Below are 21,463 nucleotides of genomic sequence, written 5' to 3'. Positions count from 1 at the left end.
AATAATTCTGCACTCCCTGTATGTATGTGTGTGTATATATATATATATATATATATATATATATATATATATATATATATATATATATATATATATATATACACACACAGAAAGAAGCTACTACCAGGTGGCAACCGGGCCATAGAACAAGCTATTGATGCTGCTGTTCGTTCCTGGCAGACTGCTTCTCATTCTGTTTTGCATAAGTAAATATGACCCTGGGGATAGTCTCCCTATGATGATGGGTGATGGGGGAAACCAGACGTTTACTCCTTGTCTAATGTACTTAGAGGGATATGGCTGCACCTCACTGACGAGGCCCAAAGGAGGCCGAAACGATTGACTGGGGTTGTCATGTTTCTTGTTTAGAGGAGAATTGCCTGGTATTTCGGGGCTGGACTGACCATGTCGGCAGGATCAGACTGATATACTACAGGAAAGTTTTCCTCTGTGAAAAGCACAATTGGGCAGAAAGAAGCTACTACCAGGTGGCAACCGAGCCATAGAACAAGCTATTGATGCTGCTGTTCGTTCCTGGCAGACTGCTTCTCATTCTGTTTTGCATATATATATATATATATATATATATATATATATATATATATATATATATATATATATATATATATATAAAACAACATTTTAAATTAGGGGGAGATAAAAGGTGAGTTTAAAATCCTCCACTACGCACAAATTATAGAAAAATAACTAATTATGTAGTTCATTAACAAATCTAGACAGGCCCGAAGGCTTGTTTTCCCACAGAAAACCTCTGAATTACATTGTTTCCAATGCAGCAAAGGATTCTGGGTAAGATATGCAAATTAAGTACACAATGACACACCATTTTACTTCAGTCTGCTTTTCAGCAGATTCCCTTTACGCCAAAGTATCGCTGTTCACACAGCTTATAAACTTAGCTAGGGTTAGTGCAGTGATTCATAACCATCCCAGGACAGACTGTTTCTGTCCTGGGATGGTTATGAATCACTGCACTAACCCTAGCTAAGTTTATAAGCTGTGTGAACAGCGATACTTTGGCATAAAGGGAATCTGCTGAAAAGCAGACTGAAGTAAAAAGGTGCTTCCTAATAGGCTCAAGTTGCTATCCAACTAGGCTTACAATATTGGCCGACGGTTGGCCTCTAGTAGGGTGTTTTCCGTTGTTTTAATCTTCTCGCCTGGGGGGGGAAGGGATGTTTACGTGTTCTCCTTAGTGGATGGTACCTCAGTATCTGTAAGGGCTCATGGGTCCTTCCTTTTTCTCACTTGTAGGGTTTCTTCCCTCTCTTGTGTTCACAGTATTACAGAGTTGATTTCTGGTATTGGAATGCTGTGGGTCAGAGTGCTTTCTTCCCTTGAGGAGTGTTCCTTCTTATGGAAGGCTGCAGTGTAGGGGTCCTTGGACCCGAGCATGAGGTTCCAGTCATGGTTCAGGGTAGCATGCTATTTTTTTAGTAGCGGTCAGAGTTCTTCTCTGGGGCTTTGATACCCAGAGATGAGTCCCACGATGGCTTAAGATGGTTGCCTATGGAAGGGTCATTGTGATTTTGCCATAGGTGGCTCTGTGCCCTCTTGGAGAGCTCTTTTAAGCTGCTGGGACGGTTTCCTGTCTCTGCTTAACCTGACCAGTCTTGTCTCGGTTACAATGGGGAACTTGCGTTTTTTCTGGTACACAATAGTTGGTATGGTGCTGTCAGGGATTGAGGGTGGCCTTCTGGTCATCTTAGTGATGTTTTTTCCTGACTATGGACTTCTCTTCTGGTCCTTGTCCTCCTAGGGAGTTTGTTCCCTATACAGTGGTCCTGCTGCAACCACGGGTTGCTCTAAGTTAATTGATCTTTTGGATATCTCATGTGGCTTCTATTCTCCCTTTCGGGGGTAGATAGAGAGTTTGACCAGTTTTTAAGTTAAGTTCATTCTTTAGGGTCCTTCGGATCTCCTGGGTTCCTCTACTTTCCCTCTCGGGGGTTGATAGAGGTTTTTCAGTTTTGGAATGTGGGAGTTGAGTGCCACAGGGCTGACTCCTCTGAGGCCTTATGCTCAGCAGACTCTGGGTCTGAGTGGACTCTAGCACGGCTTTGCAGGTTGTATAACTGATGAGTGGTTAGCCGGGCTCCGGTTTTTCCCTTGTCATTATAGTTTTTGTAGGGTGTCGGGTAATTTCAGGCTGTGGTGCCTTTCGAAGGAGCCGCATTTTTTGTACCCACCCTTGGTTTGCAATCAGTGTCCTCTAGCTTGGGTATTGTTTTCCCAAAAGTAATGACTGCAGCTGTGGACTCTTTCTGTTTAAGAAGAAAAACATAAATTATGCTTACCTGATGATTTTCTTTTCTTCTGACAGGAAGAGTCCACAGCTCCCGCCAGCGCTTTATTTATGGGGCGGCAGTACATTTTTGTTCTTCTGGCACCTTTTTTTTTCCACCCTGATATTTCTACTACGGTTCCTTGTTCCCTTGGCAGAATGACTGGGGGATGAGGGACGTGGGGGAGGTATGTGAAGCCTTTGTCTGGGGTGTCTTTGCCTCCTCCTGGTGGCCAGATTCTGAATTCCCAAAAGTAATGAATGCAGCTGTGACTCTTCCTGTCAGAAGAAAAGAAAATTATCAGGTAAGCATAATTTGTTATCGGCTGTTCACTTCCTGCTTTTCAAGTTGATACATACAAAAGCCTTTTCTGTGAAGCACACATTGCTTTCTTGTACATCAGGATGAGTTGTAGGCTTTTATGTCCCAATGTCACACAAGTTGTCACTAAATATATTCAGCTGTTGAACATGTTGGAGCTTCTAAAATGGAGATCTTCTAAGCAAGAAGGCACATCAGTCTTTAATGTATGCTCTACAGAAAACAAAATGATAATGTATACTAGTGAAGAAAAACCACACTCAATAGTGCTGTGGTTAGTAACATGGCTCAAATGTGTATACTAGGAGACATTTACTTTTATTATTACATTTGCTTTATTCTCTTCTTATCCTCTGTTGAAGGAGAAGCAATGTACTACTGGGAGCTGGTTGAACACATCCAGTGAGCCAATAAGAAAAGGCATATATGTGCATATCTGCACCTAGGTTCCAGTAGTACATTGCTTTTCCTGCACCTACCTAGGTATCCTTTTCATCAAAGAATACCAAGAGAACAAAACAAATTAGATAAAAGAAGTAAATTTGAAAGTTGTTTAAAACTGCATGCTGTATCTCAATATTCAAAGAAAATTGGGGTTCATATCCCTTTAAGGCAGTGTTTCTCAACCGCAGTCCTCAAGTACCCCTAATAGTCCAGGTTTTCATTATAGCCAAACTAGAAGCACAGGTGAAATAATCACCTGCAGGGTGAGAGCAGGTTGGTTACTAATCAGCTGATAATTTCACCTGTGCTCTAGTTCAGCTATAATGAAAACCTGGACTGTTGGGGGTACTTGAGGACTGTGGTTGAGAAACACTGCTTTAAGGTACTAGTAGAACCTGAGTAAAGCATTGTTTTGTGTCATCTTGTGAACAAATTTTAACAGAAAAATACCATAGCTACATGCAGTCAGATATATTTATATACAATACATATAAGAGGGCATGCAATCTCTAACAACCAATAGAGCTGTATTATTTACAGTATGGTACTCTGCCCTCACTTCTCCTTACTTTCTGCTCATAGAGGACGAGTTAGCAGATAAGTTGAGTTTCCTGTGAAAAGCCTGATGTCAATAATATGCATTCGCATCTGTTGCAAAAGAGACAGCCAGCTTAAGAATTCTTTATTCAGAACTGGTTCATTGCAAACGTTTTGCCCTAGACAACTGCCTGTTATGCACATTGATTGAAATATTTGTATGAACATGACAGGTTAATATTCATCACACATGGAGTGCAGGGTGAATAGTGATGATAACATAAAGAAAGTGAATATGTAATACTCAGAATGGTTATATTATAAAATGTGTATTTTCTTCTTAAAAGGGAATAGTCCACAGCTGCATTCATTACTTTTTTGTAATACAGAACCTGGCCACCAGGAGGAGGCAAAGACACCCAAGCCAAAGGCTTAAATACCTTCCCCACTTCCCTCATCCCCCAGTCATTCTTTGCCTTTCATCACAGAAGGTTGGCAGAGAAGTGTCAGAAGTTCGAGTTAAGTCTCTCATGGAGGGTAGTACTCTTCGCAATGGGACTAGAGTTTTAATTAATACTGTCAGCCTCTCAGTGAGAGCATGGATGAAAGTTGAGTCCGGAGATGCAGGCAGAGTTTTCCTGCGAACCCATCTCAACTCATTAACAGCTCCTTGGTAATCAGCGTTGACGAGTTTCCCTGCCTACCTTTCTTCACTCAAGTCCATGTCAGATGCGAGGCTACTATCTGTCACACTTGAAGGGCCGTGTTCCTGTTCCACGGCGTAGATTCTGGTAAGATTGTTTCATTTCATTTCGATATGTGAATGTAATCTTACTGAAACAAGGTAGGGTCCCAGTGGGACTACTTTTATCTTAATAAGGCATAGACGAAAATGAAGCAGCACCACCAATTTCTTTCTTCAAGTTGCTTTATTCAGCTTGAGGAGTAGCCAGACCAAAAAATCAAACAACAACGTTTTGGACACAGTCCTTAGTCATGTATGGCTAAACTACACATAGAATCATCCTTAAATACCATCTAAGCCACACCCACACACCTGTAAAACTGCACATTTCCAAATTAACCCCTTACATCCTAATTGGGTACACAGGTAAATGTCAGCAAAGTTATACATTGCAATATCATTAAGGTTAAACACAGTAACATCATATACATTGGAATACAATTATGTATACCTATACATCAAGAAAAAAACAGAACAAAATCCCCAGTCATCTGTAATAGAAGAAAAAGAAAAGGAAAAAAATTAAACAACATTGTGCATGATCTGAAATAGATTAAAGGCACACAGATAGGTCAAAATCCCTATTCATCCCATTTGGGTATAATGTCCCCAACTTATTAATCCAAAACTTTTCTCTGCTCTTAAGGATTTTAACCCTATTCCCACCCCTTCTAGGAACAGGAATATGCTCTAGAACTTGGAATCTTAATTGATTAAGATTATGTCCAGCAGACAAAAAATGACAAGCTTCTGGGGCATCTAATTTCTTAGTTCTGATGCTGCTCTTGTGTTGAACAAGACGTTCACGGATACTACGGGTGGTCTCCCCGACGTACCCCAATCCACAAGGACACTTAATCATATACACCACATATTCTGTATTACATGTAAAATAATCCTTAATAGAAAATATACGTCCAGTCCTAGGATGGCTAAAAGTGGGGCCTTTAATCATACTGTTGCAGTTAGAGCAACCAAGGCATGGGAAATTCCCCCAATTTTTCTTGCCTATATAACTCTAAACCCCCCTCTCAATATCTGCTCTAACAAGTGAATCTTTAAAATTTCTGCCTCTTTTATAGGCAGGCATAAAAGGTTTGCTAAATTCTAAAACATCAGATTCACAAGTCTGCAAAACATGCCAATGTTTCAATAAAATTTTTTGTACTTTCAGACTTAAAGAAGAATATTGGCTAATGAAGACCAATCTATCAGACTTTTCTTTCTCCTTTTCCACATTGTTTTTCTTAATTAAAAGGGACTGTCTAGATGTGGCAAGAGCATTCCTTAACTCTGTCTCAATTAAATCCTTAGGGTAACCCCTTGCTAGAAACCGATCCCCCATCTCCCTCAGTCTTATTTCAGCCAGATTTTCATTTGACACAATACGTCTAACCCGAAGGAATTGGCTTCTAGGTAAAGATCTGAGAAGAGATGGAGGGTGGGTACTGGTGTAATGGAGGAGGGTATTGCAATCTGTCTCTTTCTTATACAAATCTACAGATAGACCCTGTGAAGTCTTAGATACACGAGTGTCAAGAAAAACAACACCTTCCTCACTCCATACCAGTTTGAATTTAATCCTACTAGTAGCAGAATTCAAATCATTAATAAATTTCACCAGGGTTCCAATGTCGCCCAAACATACGCCAAAAATATCATCTATATAGCGCCACCAAGTGGCGCCATACGATAAGAATAATGGGTGATTATAAATAAAATATTCCTCAAAAGTATTCATATAGATGTTGGCGTATGTAGGGGCGACATTGGAACCCATGGCGGTCCCTTGGAGTTGTAGGTAATAATCCTCACCAAAAAGAAAGTAGTTACAGCATAATACAATCCTTAACAACTGGATTAAAAATTCTTGTTGCAATGGTGAAAAACTCGAATCTTGACTCAAGACCTTGGAATCGTGGGTTAATATCTCTTGAGGGGGGTTATTGAACAGGGGGGACTTATAATCATGTTTGTTATATGGTTCTATCTGCAATTGTGTAGCTTTCCAGATTGTGCACCCTTTTCTTGACTGGCACGGTGCACCTCGTGACGGGTGCGGTTATGTTGTTTTTCACTTCCGTATGCTGAGTGTGTGCGACCTAAAGAGTCTAGTTTGTGGGTTGTCTGGTTCACAGGAGGTGGTGAGTGCCCCAGCCATTGGGGGTGTTAAAGGGTGCAGTTAGTTTTTTGTCATTTTTGTAATTTCAAGTTTTTGGAGGATTCTGATATGCGCAACACGGATGTGTCTTGTGATGAATATGAAATGGCCCGGGTAATCAATGCCCATCAGTTATGTTCCGATTGCCATTCTAGAGTACTGTTTTCTCCTGAAGCAGGGAGCTTAGAGTGCGTTGAGCCATCAGCCTCTGAGGTTTCCATGACTCGTGAAGCGAGTGCCCCAGTACATTTCCTGGCTACGCAAGCAGGTATCCCTATGGCCTTTACTCCTTCTACGGAGGGTGGCTTGTTTCCTCGAGAGGTTACGGCACGGTTCCGCATGGCCATTTCTATGGCGCGGAATCATTTATATCTCCCAAGTGAAGTATTTCTAAGATAACTGTCCATGTTCCGTTAATCAGGGCCTGTCGAGAGGATTCAGTTCGGCCTTCTGGGGAAGCATTGGCCCCTGAGGCTTCAGGGGCCCCTATCTCTGGGCCAGGGTCTTTACTTGATCCTTTGAGGGATGATTTTGCCTTCCGTTATAGGCTGGTTCGCCTTTGTGTTCTTTTAAGACATCTTTTGGTAATGTTGGAGGATCCCAGTCCTAGCGGCCCGAAAGATCTGAGGCCTTAGAAGCTGGATGGCAAAATGGATAGGAAGTTTGGGGATGAAGCCAATCTCCTTAACGTCACCGTTTTTATTTTTCTTTGTCTTTCGGTTCCAGTTCTGAGCTTAGGTGAATGGGGCTTTTAATTGGCTGGTCCCGTTGTCGTCCTCATTCACCTTGGGTGTTCACCCGATGGGTGCTGCATTCATTTTAATTTGATCCGAATGGATGTGTTTAATTTTGTTTTTCTTTCATGTAATTAACAAGAGTCCATGAGCTAGTGACGTATGGAATATACATTCCTACCAGGAGGGGCAAAGTTTCCCAAACCTTAAAATGCCTATAAATACACCCCTCACCACACCCACAAATCAGTTTTACAAACTTTGCCTCCAAGGGAGGTGGTGAAGTAAGTTTGTGCTAGATTCTACGTTGATATGCGCTCCGCAGCAAGTTGGAGCCCGGTTTTCCTCTCAGCGTGCAGTGAATGTCAGAGGGATGTGAGGAGAGTATTGCCTATTGAATGCAGTGATCTCCTTCTACGGGGTCTATTTCATAAGGTTCTCTGTTATCGGTCGTAGAGATTCATCTCTTACCTCCCTTTTCAGATCGACGATATACTCTTATATTTACCATTTCCTCTACTGATTCTCGTTTCAGTACTGGTTTGGCTTTCTACAAACATGTAGATGAGTGTCCTGGGGTAAGTAAGTCTTATTTTCTGTGACACTCTAAGCTATGGTTGGGCACTTTATTTATAAAGTTCTAAATATATGTATTCAAACATTTATTTGCCTTGACTCAGAATGTTCAACTTTCCTTATTTCCAGACAGTCAGTTTCATATTTGGGATTATGCTTTAATTATCATATTTTTCTTACCTCAAAAATTTGACTTTTTTCCCTGTGGGCTGTTAGGCTCGCGGGGGCTGAAAATGCTTCATTTTATTGCGTCATTCTTGGCGCGGACTTTTTTGGCGCAAAAATTCATTTCCGTTTCCGGCGTCATACGTGTCGCCGGAAGTTGCGTCATTTTTTTGACGTTATTTTGCGCCAAAAATGTCGGCGTTCCGGATGTGGCGTCATTTTTGGCGCCAAAAGCATTTAGGCGCCAAATAATGTGGGCGTCTTATTTGGCGCCAAAAAATATGGGCGTCGCTTTTGTCTCCACATTATTTCAGTCTCATTTTTCATTTGCTTCTGGTTGCTAGAAGCTTGATGTTTGGCATTTTTTTCCCATTCCTGAAACTGTCTTATAAGGAATTTGATCTATTTTGCTTTATATGTTGTTTTTTCTCTTACATATTGCAAGATGTCTCACGTTGCATCTGAGCCAGAAGATACTACAGGAAAACCTCTGCCTGCTGGATCTACCAAAGCTAAGTGTATCTGCTGTAAACTTTTGGTAGCTATTCCTCCAGCTGTTGTTTGTATTAAATGTCATGACAAACTTGTTAATGCAGATAATATTTCCTTTAGTGATGTACCATTGCCTGTTGCAGTTCCCTCAACTTCTAAGGTGCAGAATGTTCCTGATAACATAAGAGATTTTGTTTCTGAATCCATAAAGAAGGCTTTGTCTGTTATTTCTCCTTCTAGTAAACGTAAAAAGTCTTTTAAATCTTCTCTCTCTACAGATGAATTTTTAAATGAACACCATCATTCTGATTCTTTGGACTCTTCTGGTTCAGAGGATTCTGTCTCAGAGATTGATGCTGATAAATCTTCATATTTATTTAAGATGGAATTTATTCGCTCTTTACTTAAAGAAGTACTAATTGCTTTAGAAATAGAGGATTCTAGTCCTCTTGATACTAATTCTATACGTTTGGATAAGGTTTTTAAAGCTCCTGCGGTTATTCCAGAAGTCTTTCCTGTTCCTAATGCTATTTCTGCAGTAATTGCTAAGGAATGGGATAGATTGGGTAATTCATTTACTCCTTCTAAACGTTTTAAGCAATTATATCCTGTTCCGCCTGACAGATTAGAATTTTGGGACAAAATCCCTAAAGTTGATGGGGCTATTTCTACCCTTGCTAAACGTACTACCATTCCTACATCAGATGGTACCTCGTTTAAGGATCCTTTAGATAGAAAAATTGAATCTTTTCTAAGAAAAGCTTATCTATGTTCAGGTAATCTTCTTAGACCTGCTATATCATTGGCTGATGTTGCTGCAGCTTCAACTTTTTGGTTGGAAACTCTAGCGCAACAAGTAACAAATCGTGATTCTCATGATATTATTATTCTTCTCCAGCATGCTAATAATTTCATCTGTGATGCCATTTTTGATATTATTAGAGTTGATGTTAGATTTATGTCTCTGGCTATCTTAGCCAGAAGAGCTTTATGGCTTAAGACTTGGAATGCTGATATGGCTTCTAAATCAACTCTACTTTCCATTTCTTTCCAGGGAAATAAATTATTTGGTTCTCAGTTGGATTCTATTATTTCAACTGTTACTGGTGGGAAAGGAATTTTTTTACCACAGGATAAAAAGTCTAAAGGTAAAAACAGGGCTAACAATCTTTTTCGTTCCTTTCGTTTCAACAAAGAACAAAAGCCTGATCCTTCGTCCTCAGGAGCAGTTTCAGTTTGGAAACCATCCCCAGTCTGGAATAAATCCAAGCCTGCTAGAAAGGCAAAGCCTGCTTCTAAGTTCACATGAAGGTACGGCCCTCATTCCAGTTCAGCTGGTAAGGGGCAGGTTACGTTTTTTCAAAGAAATTTGGATCAAATCTGTTCACAATCTTTGGATTCAGAACATTGTTTCAGAAGGGTACAGAATTGGTTTCAAGATGAGACCTCCTGCAAAGAGATTTTTTCTTTCCCATGTCCCAGTAAATCCAGTGAAAGCTCAAGCATTTCTGAATTGTGTTTCAGATCTAGAGTTGGCTGGAGTAATTATGCCAGTTCCAGTTCCGGAACAGGGGATGGGGTTTTATTCAAATCTCTTCATTGTACCAAAGAAGGAGAATTCCTTCAGACCAGTTCTGGATCTAAAATTATTGAATCGTTATGTAAGGATACCAACGTTCAAGATGGTAACTGTAAGGACTATTTTGCCTTTTGTTCAGCAAGGGAATTATATGTCCACAATAGATTTACAGGATGCATATCTGCATATTCCGATTCATCCAGATCATTATCAGTTCCTGAGATTCTCTTTTCTAAACAAGCATTACCAATTTGTGGCTCTACCGTTTGGCCTTGCTACAGCTCCAAGAATTTTCACAAAGATTCTCGGTACCCTTCTGTCTGTAATCAGAGAACAGGGTATTGTGGTATTTCCTTATTTGGACGATATCTTGGTACTTGCTCCGTCTTTACATTTAGCAGAGTCTCATACGAATCGACTTGTGTTGTTTCTTCAAGATCATGGTTGGAGGATCAATTTACCAAAAAGTTCTTTGATTCCTCAAACAAGGGTAACCTTTCTGGGTTTCCAGATAGATTCAGTGTCCATGACTCTGTCTTTAACAGACAAGAGACGTCTAAAATTGATTACAGCTTGTCGAAACCTTCAGTCACAATCATTCCCTTCGGTAGCCTTATGCATGGAAATTCTAGGTCTTATGACTGCTGCATCGGACGCGATCCCCTTTGCTCGTTTTCACATGCGACCTCTTCAGCTCTGTATGCTGAACCAATGGTGCAGGGATTACACGAAGATATCTCAATTAATATCTTTAAAACCGATTGTTCGACACTCTCTAACGTGGTGGACAAATCACCATCGTTTAATTCAGGGGGCTTCTTTTGTTCTTCCGACCTGGACTGTAATTTCAACAGATGCAAGTCTCACAGGTTGGGGAGCTGTGTGGGGATCTCTGACGGCACAAGGAGTTTGGGAATCTCAGGAGGTGAGATTACCGATCAACATTTTGGAACTCCGTGCAATTTTCAGAGCTCTTCAGTTTTGGCCTCTTCTGAAGAGAGAATCGTTCATTTGTTTTCAGACAGACAATGTCACAACTGTGGCATACATCAATCATCAAGGAGGGACTCACAGTCCTCTGGCTATGAAAGAAGTATCTCGAATTTTGGTTTGGGCGGAATCCAGCTCCTGTCTAATCTCTGCGGTTCATATCCCAGGTGTAGACAATTGGGAAGCGGATTATCTCAGTCGCCAAACGTTGCATCCGGGCGAATGGTCTCTTCACCCAGAGGTATTTCTTCAGATTGTTCAATTGTGGGGGCTCCCAGAGATAGATCTGATGGCCTCTCATCTAAACAAGAAACTTCCCAGGTATCTGTCCAGATCTCGGGATCCTCAGGCGGAGGCAGTGGATGCATTATCACTTCCTTGGAAGTATCATCCTGCCTATATCTTTCCGCCTCTAGTTCTTCTTCCAAGAGTAATCTCCAGGATTCTGAGGGAATGCTCGTTTGTTCTGCTAATAGCTCCGGCATGGCCTCACAGGTTTTGGTATGCGGATCTTGTCCGGATGGCATCTTGCCAGCCATGGACTCTTCCGTTAAGACCAGACCTTCTGTCACAAGGTCCTTTTTTTCCATCCGGATCTGAAATCCTTAAATTTAAAGGTATGGAGATTGAACGCTTGATTCTTGGTCATAGAGGTTTCTCTGACTCCGTGATTAATACTATGTTACAGGCTCGTAAATCTGTATCTCGAGAGATATATTATAGAGTCTGGAAGACTTATATTTCATGGTGTCTTTCTCATCATTTTTCTTGGCATTCTTTTAGAATACCGAGAATTTTACAATTTCTTCAGGATGGTTTGGATAAGGGTTTGTCCGCAAGTTCTTTGAAAGGACAAATCTCTGCTCTTTCTGTTCTTTTTCACAGAAAGATTGCTATTCTTCCTGATATTCATTGTTTTGTACAAGCTTTGGTTCGTATAAAACCTGTCATTAAGTCAATTTCTCCTCCTTGGAGTTTGAATTTGGTTCTGGGAGCTCTTCAAGCTCCTCCGTTTGAACCTATGCATTCATTGGACATTAAATTACTTTCTTGGAAAGTTTTGTTCCTTTTGGCCATCTCTTCTGCTAGAAGAGTTTCTGAATTATCTGCTCTTTCGTGTGAGTCTCCTTTTCTGATTTTTCATCAGGATAAGGCGGTGTTGCGAACTTCTTTTGAATTTTTACCTAAAGTTGTGAATTCCAACAACATTAGTAGAGAAATGTGGTTCCTTCATTATGTCCTAATCCTAAGAATTCTAAGGAGAAATCATTGCATTCTTTGGATGTTGTTAGAGCTTTGAAATATTATGTTGAAGCTACGAAATCTTTCCGTAAGACTTCTAGTCTATTTGTTATCTTTTCCGGTTCTAGGAAAGGCCAGAAAGCTTCTGCCATTTCTTTGGCATCTTGGTTGAAATCTTTAATTCATCTTGCCTATGTTGAGTCGGGTAAAACTCCGCCTCAAAGAATTACAGCTCATTCTACTAGGTCAGTATCTACTTCCTGGGCGTTTAGGAATGAAGCTTCGGTTGACCAGATCTGCAAAGCAGCAACTTGGTCCTCTTTGCATACTTTTACTAAATTCTACCATTTTGATGTATTTTCTTCTTCTGAAGCAGTTTTTGGTAGAAAAGTTCTTCAGGCAGCGGTTTCAGTTTGAATCTTCTGCTTATGTTTTTTGTTAAACTTTATTTTGGGTGTGGATTATTTTCAGCAGGAATTGGCTGTCTTTATTTTATCCCTCCCTCTCTAGTGACTCTTGTGTGGAAAGATCCACATCTTGGGTAGTCATTATCCCATACGTCACTAGCTCATGGACTCTTGTTAATTACATGAAAGAAAACATAATTTATGTAAGAACTTACCTGATAAATTCATTTCTTTCATATTAACAAGAGTCCATGAGGCCCACCCTTTTTTGTGGTGGTTATGATTTTTTTGTATAAAGCACAATTATTCCAATTCCTTATTTTATATGCTTCGCACTTTTTCTTATCACCCCACTTCTTGGCTATTCGTTAAACTGATTTGTGGGTGTGGTGAGGGGTGTATTTATAGGCATTTTAAGGTTTGGGAAACTTTGCCCCTCCTGGTAGGAATGTATATTCCATACGTCACTAGCTCATGGACTCTTGTTAATATGAAAGAAATGAATTTATCAGGTAAGTTCTTACATAAATTATGTTTTTCTTAAAGCTCATGTCTGTTAGATTTTCGTTTTTATGAACGTTCTTCTCTGGAACTGATACTTGCGATTTAGGTCGCATGGGCACTTCCTCGGAAGTTTCACACTTGTTGAGTAATAGAATTGTTTTTTTCTAGTTCATTTATCGATCCTTCGGGATGAATTTTCTTGGACCTTGGGCAGTTTTAGAGTGTCCTTATTCCAGGCAGGTACTGGTCGGATACTTTTTCGGCTGTTACCAGGGTTCATGTCACCCTCGTGGTGCTGATAATCCTGCTGGATTCTGAATGTCTCTTGGCCTATTCTATGGATTACCGGGCTCGGATCCTACCGAAGTATGAGGCCTGTTGTTTAAATACAACCTCTCTGTATGGAGGGTTATGAGTGCCAATCTAGGTTGGTTGTTTCGGGCTTCTCGTCTGGGATACGGATCTGTTTTTGCAGGCATCATCATGGTTCATCAGGTCCCCGGGGACTCCGAACTGTTATTCCATTCTTTAGAGTTGGGAGTAATCTATGTGGTCTGGTGTGCTGAATGTTTAATGATTCGCATTTTCACTCGAGGTTCTTCTGGACGCTGACTCTTAGCCTATTAAGCATTTCATTGCGGTGGCGGAGTTTCCTTCCTCCCACCTTGGGTGGATCATATGGTCTGGATGCGCAGGCATGTTCTTTCTCTGCTCAGAGTTGTTACCCTAAGAGTTGGTGTGCAGGGGTTCCCTGCCTTCTGTGGGGAGCTGCGAAGCTCCAGCTTTTGCCTGCTTAAAGAAGATTTTGGAAGATAGCTCCTTCAAGGATCTCTGGCTGTTGTCTCTTCCATTACCCTTGGTCTGACCATGATCTCAACGTTCGGGTGTCTTTTCGTCCTCGTTGCAACTCTAGCCTTGGGCTTGTCAGTGAAGAAACGAGGTCGACCATTTATCCTCGATGTTCCGTTAGGTGCTTCGTGGGTGGTGTCTTAAGTTCAATTCTCTGGGACCAGTGAGGTAGCTAATGGTAAATGCCCTGACTACAAAAAAGCCTGTTTAAAGGAACCAAGGTCACAGGTTTGAATCCCGGCAGGACCGACTCCACCCTTTTTCTTTCCAAGGTCGATTAAATGAGTATATTACATTTCTTTAAAGATGGCGAGCAGAGTACAGGGTTCTCATTCGCCTTCAGGTGTTGGTTGCTACCCTGCCTGTGTGTGTAGCACATATTCACGCTTGCCTACGAGATTTTTTGCGATCCAGGTGCCCTGGGTGCTGAATCTTAGACCATTAAGGAAGTTTTTTGTGACTCTTGGGTTTGAGACTATTGCTAGATCGCCAAGTCTACGGACTATAGAGGTACATTCCTCCTTGTAGGAGGCAGCTTAGGGTTCCTCTGGAAGTTGGATCTTCGATTGATTCCTTTTTTCGAGAACCCAGTCCTAGGTCCGTGTCTCTTCTTAGATGGGTATGGACGGTTTGATCTCACACTAGATGTTTGTGGTTCCGTGGGCCTCTCTCCGTAGAGGCTGGGGCTCTGTGAGAGATGCCCATTGTTTTGTGGCTTAGGCTTTAGATCCTCTTGACGGTTCCCAAATGGCCTTCTGGTGCATTTACACTGTTCCTGTAGACTCCAGGTACCTCACTTGGTTTGGCGATATGGCCGATAGGTCTCGCCTCTAGGATAGGGTGGTTTCCGTTGTTTATTTCTCTTCTAGAGCGGAGGTAGGGTTCTCCGGGTTCGGAGTTACCTTAGTATTTGGAGCGCCCTGTGGGTCCTTGGTGTCTTTCTTTTTAAGGGTTTTTTCCCTTCTTGCGTTCCAGAATCCTGGAATGGGAGTTGCAATGTAGTGACTGGTTCCTCCTTTCCTGCAGCGGGAGGCTGAGGGTTTGATCCCTATGGGGCTCCTGCTATATGTTGGATTCTGATTTATGGATGCTGCGGGCCTTCTTCCCTTGGGAAGTGTTATTTGTTTTTAGGGGAGACAACAGTGTAGGGGGTTTCGTACCCGATCACAATGTCTATCCTGACTCATGGTAACATACCGTTTGTAGTACCGGTCAACGGTCTAACCGTGGGCCTTGTTCCTTTGTTGACCCTTCCCTTCTCTTCCGGTAGTCTGGGACTCTTGTCTTTGGTCTTAACTAGCCTTTGGGCTAGGACCATTATCCTAGAGGGAAGATTGGGGGTCGATTACTCTATGCGGGTTGACTGTTTTCTTTAGAGTCGGTTCTCTCTTTTGTGGGAGGTCTTGGATGTCTTCCTCCTTTCCACTGACGTTCGGTGCTGGGAGGGGACGCCCCTTGGAGCTCGATATTTGGGGGGCTGTGAGCCGTTGGAAGGTTTGCAGTTGAATTCAGCTACAGCTATTGCACTTTGAGGGTGTAAAAAGCTACAGATAATTGCACTTTGACTGGCTATTAGCATTAGCAACAGTGTGTCGGCTTTCTACTTGGAAGTTGGTCATTGGGAGTTCCTGTTCAGACGGTTGGTGTTCTTTTTGAAGAACTCTTTACTAGCTGCTGGGATAGTTATCCTTTTTCTGCTGTCTAGCTTGCAGATCTAGATCTAATATCAGTCAATGGGGAGCTCATGGTTCTCCTGGAGTACCTTTGGGTATGGTACAGGGTCAGGGATATGAGGGTGTTCCTTGAGTCCTTTTTGGGGCATGTTTCCCTGTTGTATGGATCTCTATTTCTTTGGTCATTGTGTTTCTAGGGAGTTCGTCTCCCTGGGCATTGCTATTGTACGACAACCATGGGTTGTTCTATGTTCTGCAGAGTGGAATGACCCTTTGGATCTTTCATGAGAATCTGTTCTCCCTTTTGAGGGCAGATAGCGGTCCTTGTCTTGTCTCCTCGGAGGTTGTTTGGGCTTGACTCTGGGACTGAGTGGTTTAGTTCGGCTTTGCCAGTGGTGTAACTAATGTGCAGTTAACTGGGCTTCGGGTTTTCACCCATGTTGTCTATATTTTTTAGGGTGTCGAGTATCATGCTGTGGTGCCTTTTGAAGAGGCCACCTTTTGTACCCACCCATTGTTTGTTTTCCTGTGTTTTATCTATTAGGCGGCTGTAATTTTTTCCCTTCTGGCACCTTTTTCATCCTGATATTTCTCCTACTGTTTTTTGTTCCCTTGGCGAATGACTGGGGGATGAGCGAAGTGGGGGAAGTATTTAAGCCTTTTGACTGGGGTGTCTTTGCCTCCTCCTGGTGGCCAGGTTCTGTATTTCCCAAAACTAATGAATGCAGCTGTAGACTCCTCCCTTCAGTAGAAAATTAAATTATCAGGTAAGCATAATTTATATTTTTACATGTAGGTTTTAGTATATAGAGCAGTGTTCTCCCCAGGACATTTTTAGCAGGTGCACCCACCTGGCTGATTTTACTGACCAACCGGCTAACATTTTAACCAATATTAAGCTAAAATTAGCTAATATTAAAAATGTAAAAATTTTATTGCACAAATTATCATTAAAAACATTTTGTTATTAATTATGCATTAATTTGTGCTTTGGATTGCAGAAAATGATATAGTTATAGAAAATATGATACTGCCCCCACCTGGCTGCTTTATGATGCCACCCGGCTTGCAAAATTTTCCGTAGAGAACACTGTAGAGTGTGCATATGGAGTGCTGGATTAATATTTAAAGTACTAATTTAGTGTGCACAGCTGCTACTGAAATTGTACACACTGGTATACAGGGTTAATATGCATATTGTTAATATAACTTGTATGGTTTATTGAAATGCAATGAATGAGTGTGGAGAAATTGTGTAAACGGTATGGAAAGATAATATTTTGAGTACAGCTGTAATAATTGCAATTTCCAAAAAGAGTGAGATTTTGTTTTGGAATGAGTTTGTGCAGAGCAATATTCACAGAAACAAATGTGATAAGAAATAATTTAAGGCAATAAGCAGTAATACAGACACCAGTAAACATATGTACATGTGAAAGTAAAATGCTTGATTGTACTGTTTTTATGGGATGCTAATACTTGGCTCATATTCTGTTACTGCCATTTTTGTTATGGTTGGCCCCTTTTTTCTTCCTTTAAATACTTTATATGCTCCCTAATTTAATATTAATTTAAATGTAATTTATTCTGGTAAACCAAATACTACTACACCACTGTATTTCCTTCTGTATTCTAGTGGAACGAATCAATGGATTAGATCCTGGAGGAGGAGGGGGTGATAGTATTCAGAAGACTCCTATGTTTGAAACTTACTCTGACTGGGACAGAGAAATCAAAAGAACAGGTGCATCTGAATGGAGAGTGTGCTCTGTAAATGAGGGGTACATGATTTCAACCTGGTAAGTATTTGTTTTGCATCATTAACATAACATAATTATTAGTTAGCTTATTGTACCACTCTGGGTGGGCTCAGTAAACTGCATTACTTCTGCTTGATACTGCAGCTAGATACTGCGAATTAAGCATTTCACTTCATTGCTGTGGATGGCCATTACTTTTCCAGTGGATACCTTGCCATGAGTGGATACAGTTTCCCAGCTGGAACTGAGGAGGATTCGCTTTCTTACAACTGTGTAGTCCCTGCCACATGCTTTAGTGGAAGGGGTTGTCTGTTATATACATGAGAGAAAGCAGCATCCCATGCTAACTGTAGCTAATGATCTGATATTAAGCATATTGTTTGTCAAAAAAGATATGATTATTACAGTCCACCCTTTTCGGCAACCTAACTAGAACTTGCTCTATCATATAGAAACATAGATATTGACGGCAGTTAAGAGCCATAGGCCCAGCAAGTCTGCCTGATATTACCTTAAAGTATAAACATATCTAGTTGGTAGGATAGCCTTATGCTTGTCCCAGGCATTTTTAAAGTCCCCCACAGTGTTTGTCATTACTACCTCTTGAGGAAGTTTATATCTTTCATATTAAATGTATGACTTTAATCAACATATCACTCTTTAATCTTTCACTTCTCATTTAAGTCCTCATTTCCTCCTTTAATCTATATTTAAGATTTAAAGTTTTTATTGAGGACAGGACTTTACAGGCATCAGGTTGCTATAGACACGTTACTGTTAAACAGATACATGGTATGACACTTCCATCCTTTAATTTATATTTAACGTTATACATAATGTTTCAATACAGATCTTAGATCATACAAATTATTGCAGGAAGCTCAGTATGGCACTTTGTTAAACAGAAGTCTAGCAGTTATCAAGTATATGAGACAAATTAGGTGGCGATTTCTTGCCTGAGCTAAGTGAATGGTTCACAGTTGCTTTAAAGGTAAGAAGAGTTAGTTTGTGTATGGTTATGAGGAGCATATGTTTGGAAAGCCACTGAGAATTCGTTTGCAGTAGACATTGTGAGACAAGGTAAATGAGTGCTTTCAAATTTTGGTTGTGTTTTAGGTGAGGAATAGACCACTTCTAGACATGTTAAATAAAGAAGTGTGGTATACTTTGATAAATGCATAGATATGTGAAGTGAAAAAGGGTGTCAAGTTATTTTGTTATTTCAACACCCTGGACCTTGGTTATTACTTACTCCTCCACTACAATTATTTATTTATGGCATGGTGCATGTAGTGAATTGGGGGATAAGTAAAAGCTCAGTTTATGTGATATTCAGCTGTAGTTGGAGGATGTCCAGAAGGAAATAGGCAAGTGACCCTGACTAAGGATAGTGAGATGTCTGGAGAAAGGAGAGGGTGTAGTGCGTGTCATCATCAAAGACATGCCAGAATCCAAAAGTGTCTAAGTTAGATGCTTAGATAGAATAGCAAGGGCCAAATACCTTTTATTGTAATCCTGCAAGAGGGGCAGAAGATCATAGGATGTGATCGTGAAGCTGACCCTCATTGAATCACTGGATACATAGGATAAAAACACATAAAAAAAAAGAAATATTCTAGTTACCTTAAAAGGTACATGAAAGTCAAAATTTAAATGTTTTTTATTCACATAGAGCATGCAATTTTAAGGCACTTTTGTTTCATAAAGGTGGTAAGAGTCCATGGTCCATTAATCCTGGGAATTACCTTCCCTGCCACTAGGAGGAAGCAAATATTCTCAAACCCCAAGAGCTCTACATAACCCCTCCCATCTCTATGGTAGTTAGTCTTATCTCTGCTGGAGGAAAGTGAAGATTGGTGATGTGCAGATAATTTCTTTGTTGACCAGGGTTCTCAGACTCAGGCCCCTTTCTCCTCGGAGTGCAGTGTTTGTCAAGAGGGAAGTTTAAGGAGTATAGGGTGTGCATTATTTTTTCTTTCCCATTAAAATTCGTGAACAAATATACCCGCTACATCTCCCACTGGTCCAGGTACATAGATGACATCTTTATCATTTGGGAAGGCACAACTGAGACTTTACAAAAATTCATAGAATGTTTAAACACTAACCCTTTTGGCTTATATCTGACATACAACACTAGTATGGAAAAGGTTGAATTTCTAGATTTGACTATTGTGAAACAAAACAACAAACTAGAAACAGAATCTTACAGAAAACCCACTGCGACTAACAACATACTACATGCCAGTAGCCATCATCACCCTTCTACCATTCGTAGCCTCCCATATGGTGAATATCTAAGACTTAGAAGGAACAGTTCTAGCATCAATGCTTTCAAACAAGCAGCAGGTGAACTAAGAAAAAGACTTTTGGAACGGGGGTATACTAAAAAGTCATTAGCAAGGGCCTATCATAAAGCACTATCAAAAGATAGGTCAGACCTGCTTAGACCGAAAAAGACCACATCACCTGACACGAATACAATAAGGTTTATATCTACCTATAACAGCCAAAGTGATGAAGTATCTAACATTATCAAAAAACACTGGCACATTCTAAAAAGTGATGAGAAATTAAATATGGTATTACCAACTAATCCATCTTTTACTTTTAGACGTGCAAATAACCTGAATGACCATCTCACAAATAGTCACTTTAATAGAAACAGACACAAGAAACCTATTCATCAAGGATCAGTACCTTGTGGGCATTGTAATATCTGCCAGTACATGGTGAAAAAAGAAACCATAGTAGATAGATTTTGTAAAACTTGGAGAATTAAAAGCCATATCAATTGTCAGAGCGAGAACGTTATCTATTGCCTATCATGCTCATGTGACATAATTTACACAGGTATGACTACCCGTAAGTTAAACATTAGAATGACAGAACATCTTAGTAACATTCGCAATGCACAGAGAGATTCAGAAAAGGGCAAAAAAATGAGTGTGGCTAAACATTTTCTACAATGTCACTCAGCCAAAACTGCCTTGTTTAAATGTTGGGGTCTGGAACAAATCAAACCTGGAATTAGAGGGGGTAACTGTGAAAATACCCTACTTCAAAAAGAAACAGGTTGGATTTTCAGACTTAATTCAATTATAGCCAATGGAATGAACGAGGCCAACAACTATTGGGTATTTCTTTAAAAACCGTGTTGACCGAATTTTGATAATAATTCATGAGACAGGTATTATCCATCCATCAATTTTATTTTATTTTATTTTATATTTTACTAGATCACCATATTCCTTTATCACAATAAACCATTACTTATGTATTATGGTTACTGAATCATACCTAATAAAGTTCTGACTAACAACCTCCTCTTTAATATCAATACTATCCACAAGCATAACGTGAATTTATTCAGAAACAGGGATTTTAAATGAGAGAGTTAGTAAGATCCTCAGAAAATAGGTATTCATTAATCATACAATATCATACAAGGTTTGTGTAATAAGTAACAAATATGATGGTGTCTAATGGCCGCCCATAGCACTTCTTATACCTTTAACCTATTCTCCCCATATTCTAATAATTTTAATATGCAATCTACATACTCTGTTTTAATTATAGAGAATGATCATCAGAAAAACGTATAGTAACTTTAGCCTAATACTCCATGATACTAATATGTGTTTTCACACTAAGAAAGTACGATGTTATTAAAGGCTATGTGGTGCTAGAAATACTGTACACTCTATACGTTCTGTCATATTTAATATTAGAAGTTTCATATACATATATATATATATTTATGTATCTATATCTGAGATACCTCTCACAACTGTGATGCTAAATCTTACATGAGGCAGTCGAACAACATAGAGATCAGCATTATTTATGGAGAATTAAGAATTTGATGGCAATTTACTTTGTATATGTATAACAAACACAGTACTCTGAATGTCGGTCACCCAAGGCGCAAGTGGAAATCAAATCAATGAAAATCCCTAACCACGAGTTACACTGGGA

The 21,463-nt window shown here is 40.2% G+C and overlaps 1 protein-coding gene across 1 annotated transcript in view; it reads left to right on the top strand.

The window, feature by feature from the left end:
• MTMR10 (myotubularin related protein 10) overlaps window positions 1–21,463 on the top strand; it is a gene marked incomplete in the record, with an annotated part of 410,677 nt that overhangs the window by 169,154 nt on the left and 220,060 nt on the right. The window contains 1 exon segment of the mRNA XM_053717557.1: window positions 17,362–17,524. Coding sequence (XP_053573532.1) covers window positions 17,362–17,524 — 163 coding nt within the window.

This window comes from Bombina bombina, chromosome 6, assembly GCF_027579735.1.
Source record: "Bombina bombina isolate aBomBom1 chromosome 6, aBomBom1.pri, whole genome shotgun sequence".
NCBI lineage: Eukaryota > Metazoa > Chordata > Amphibia > Anura > Bombinatoridae > Bombina > Bombina bombina.
The sequence above is the reverse complement of the archived record's forward strand: the minus strand, read 5'-3'. Positions and strand labels throughout refer to the sequence as shown.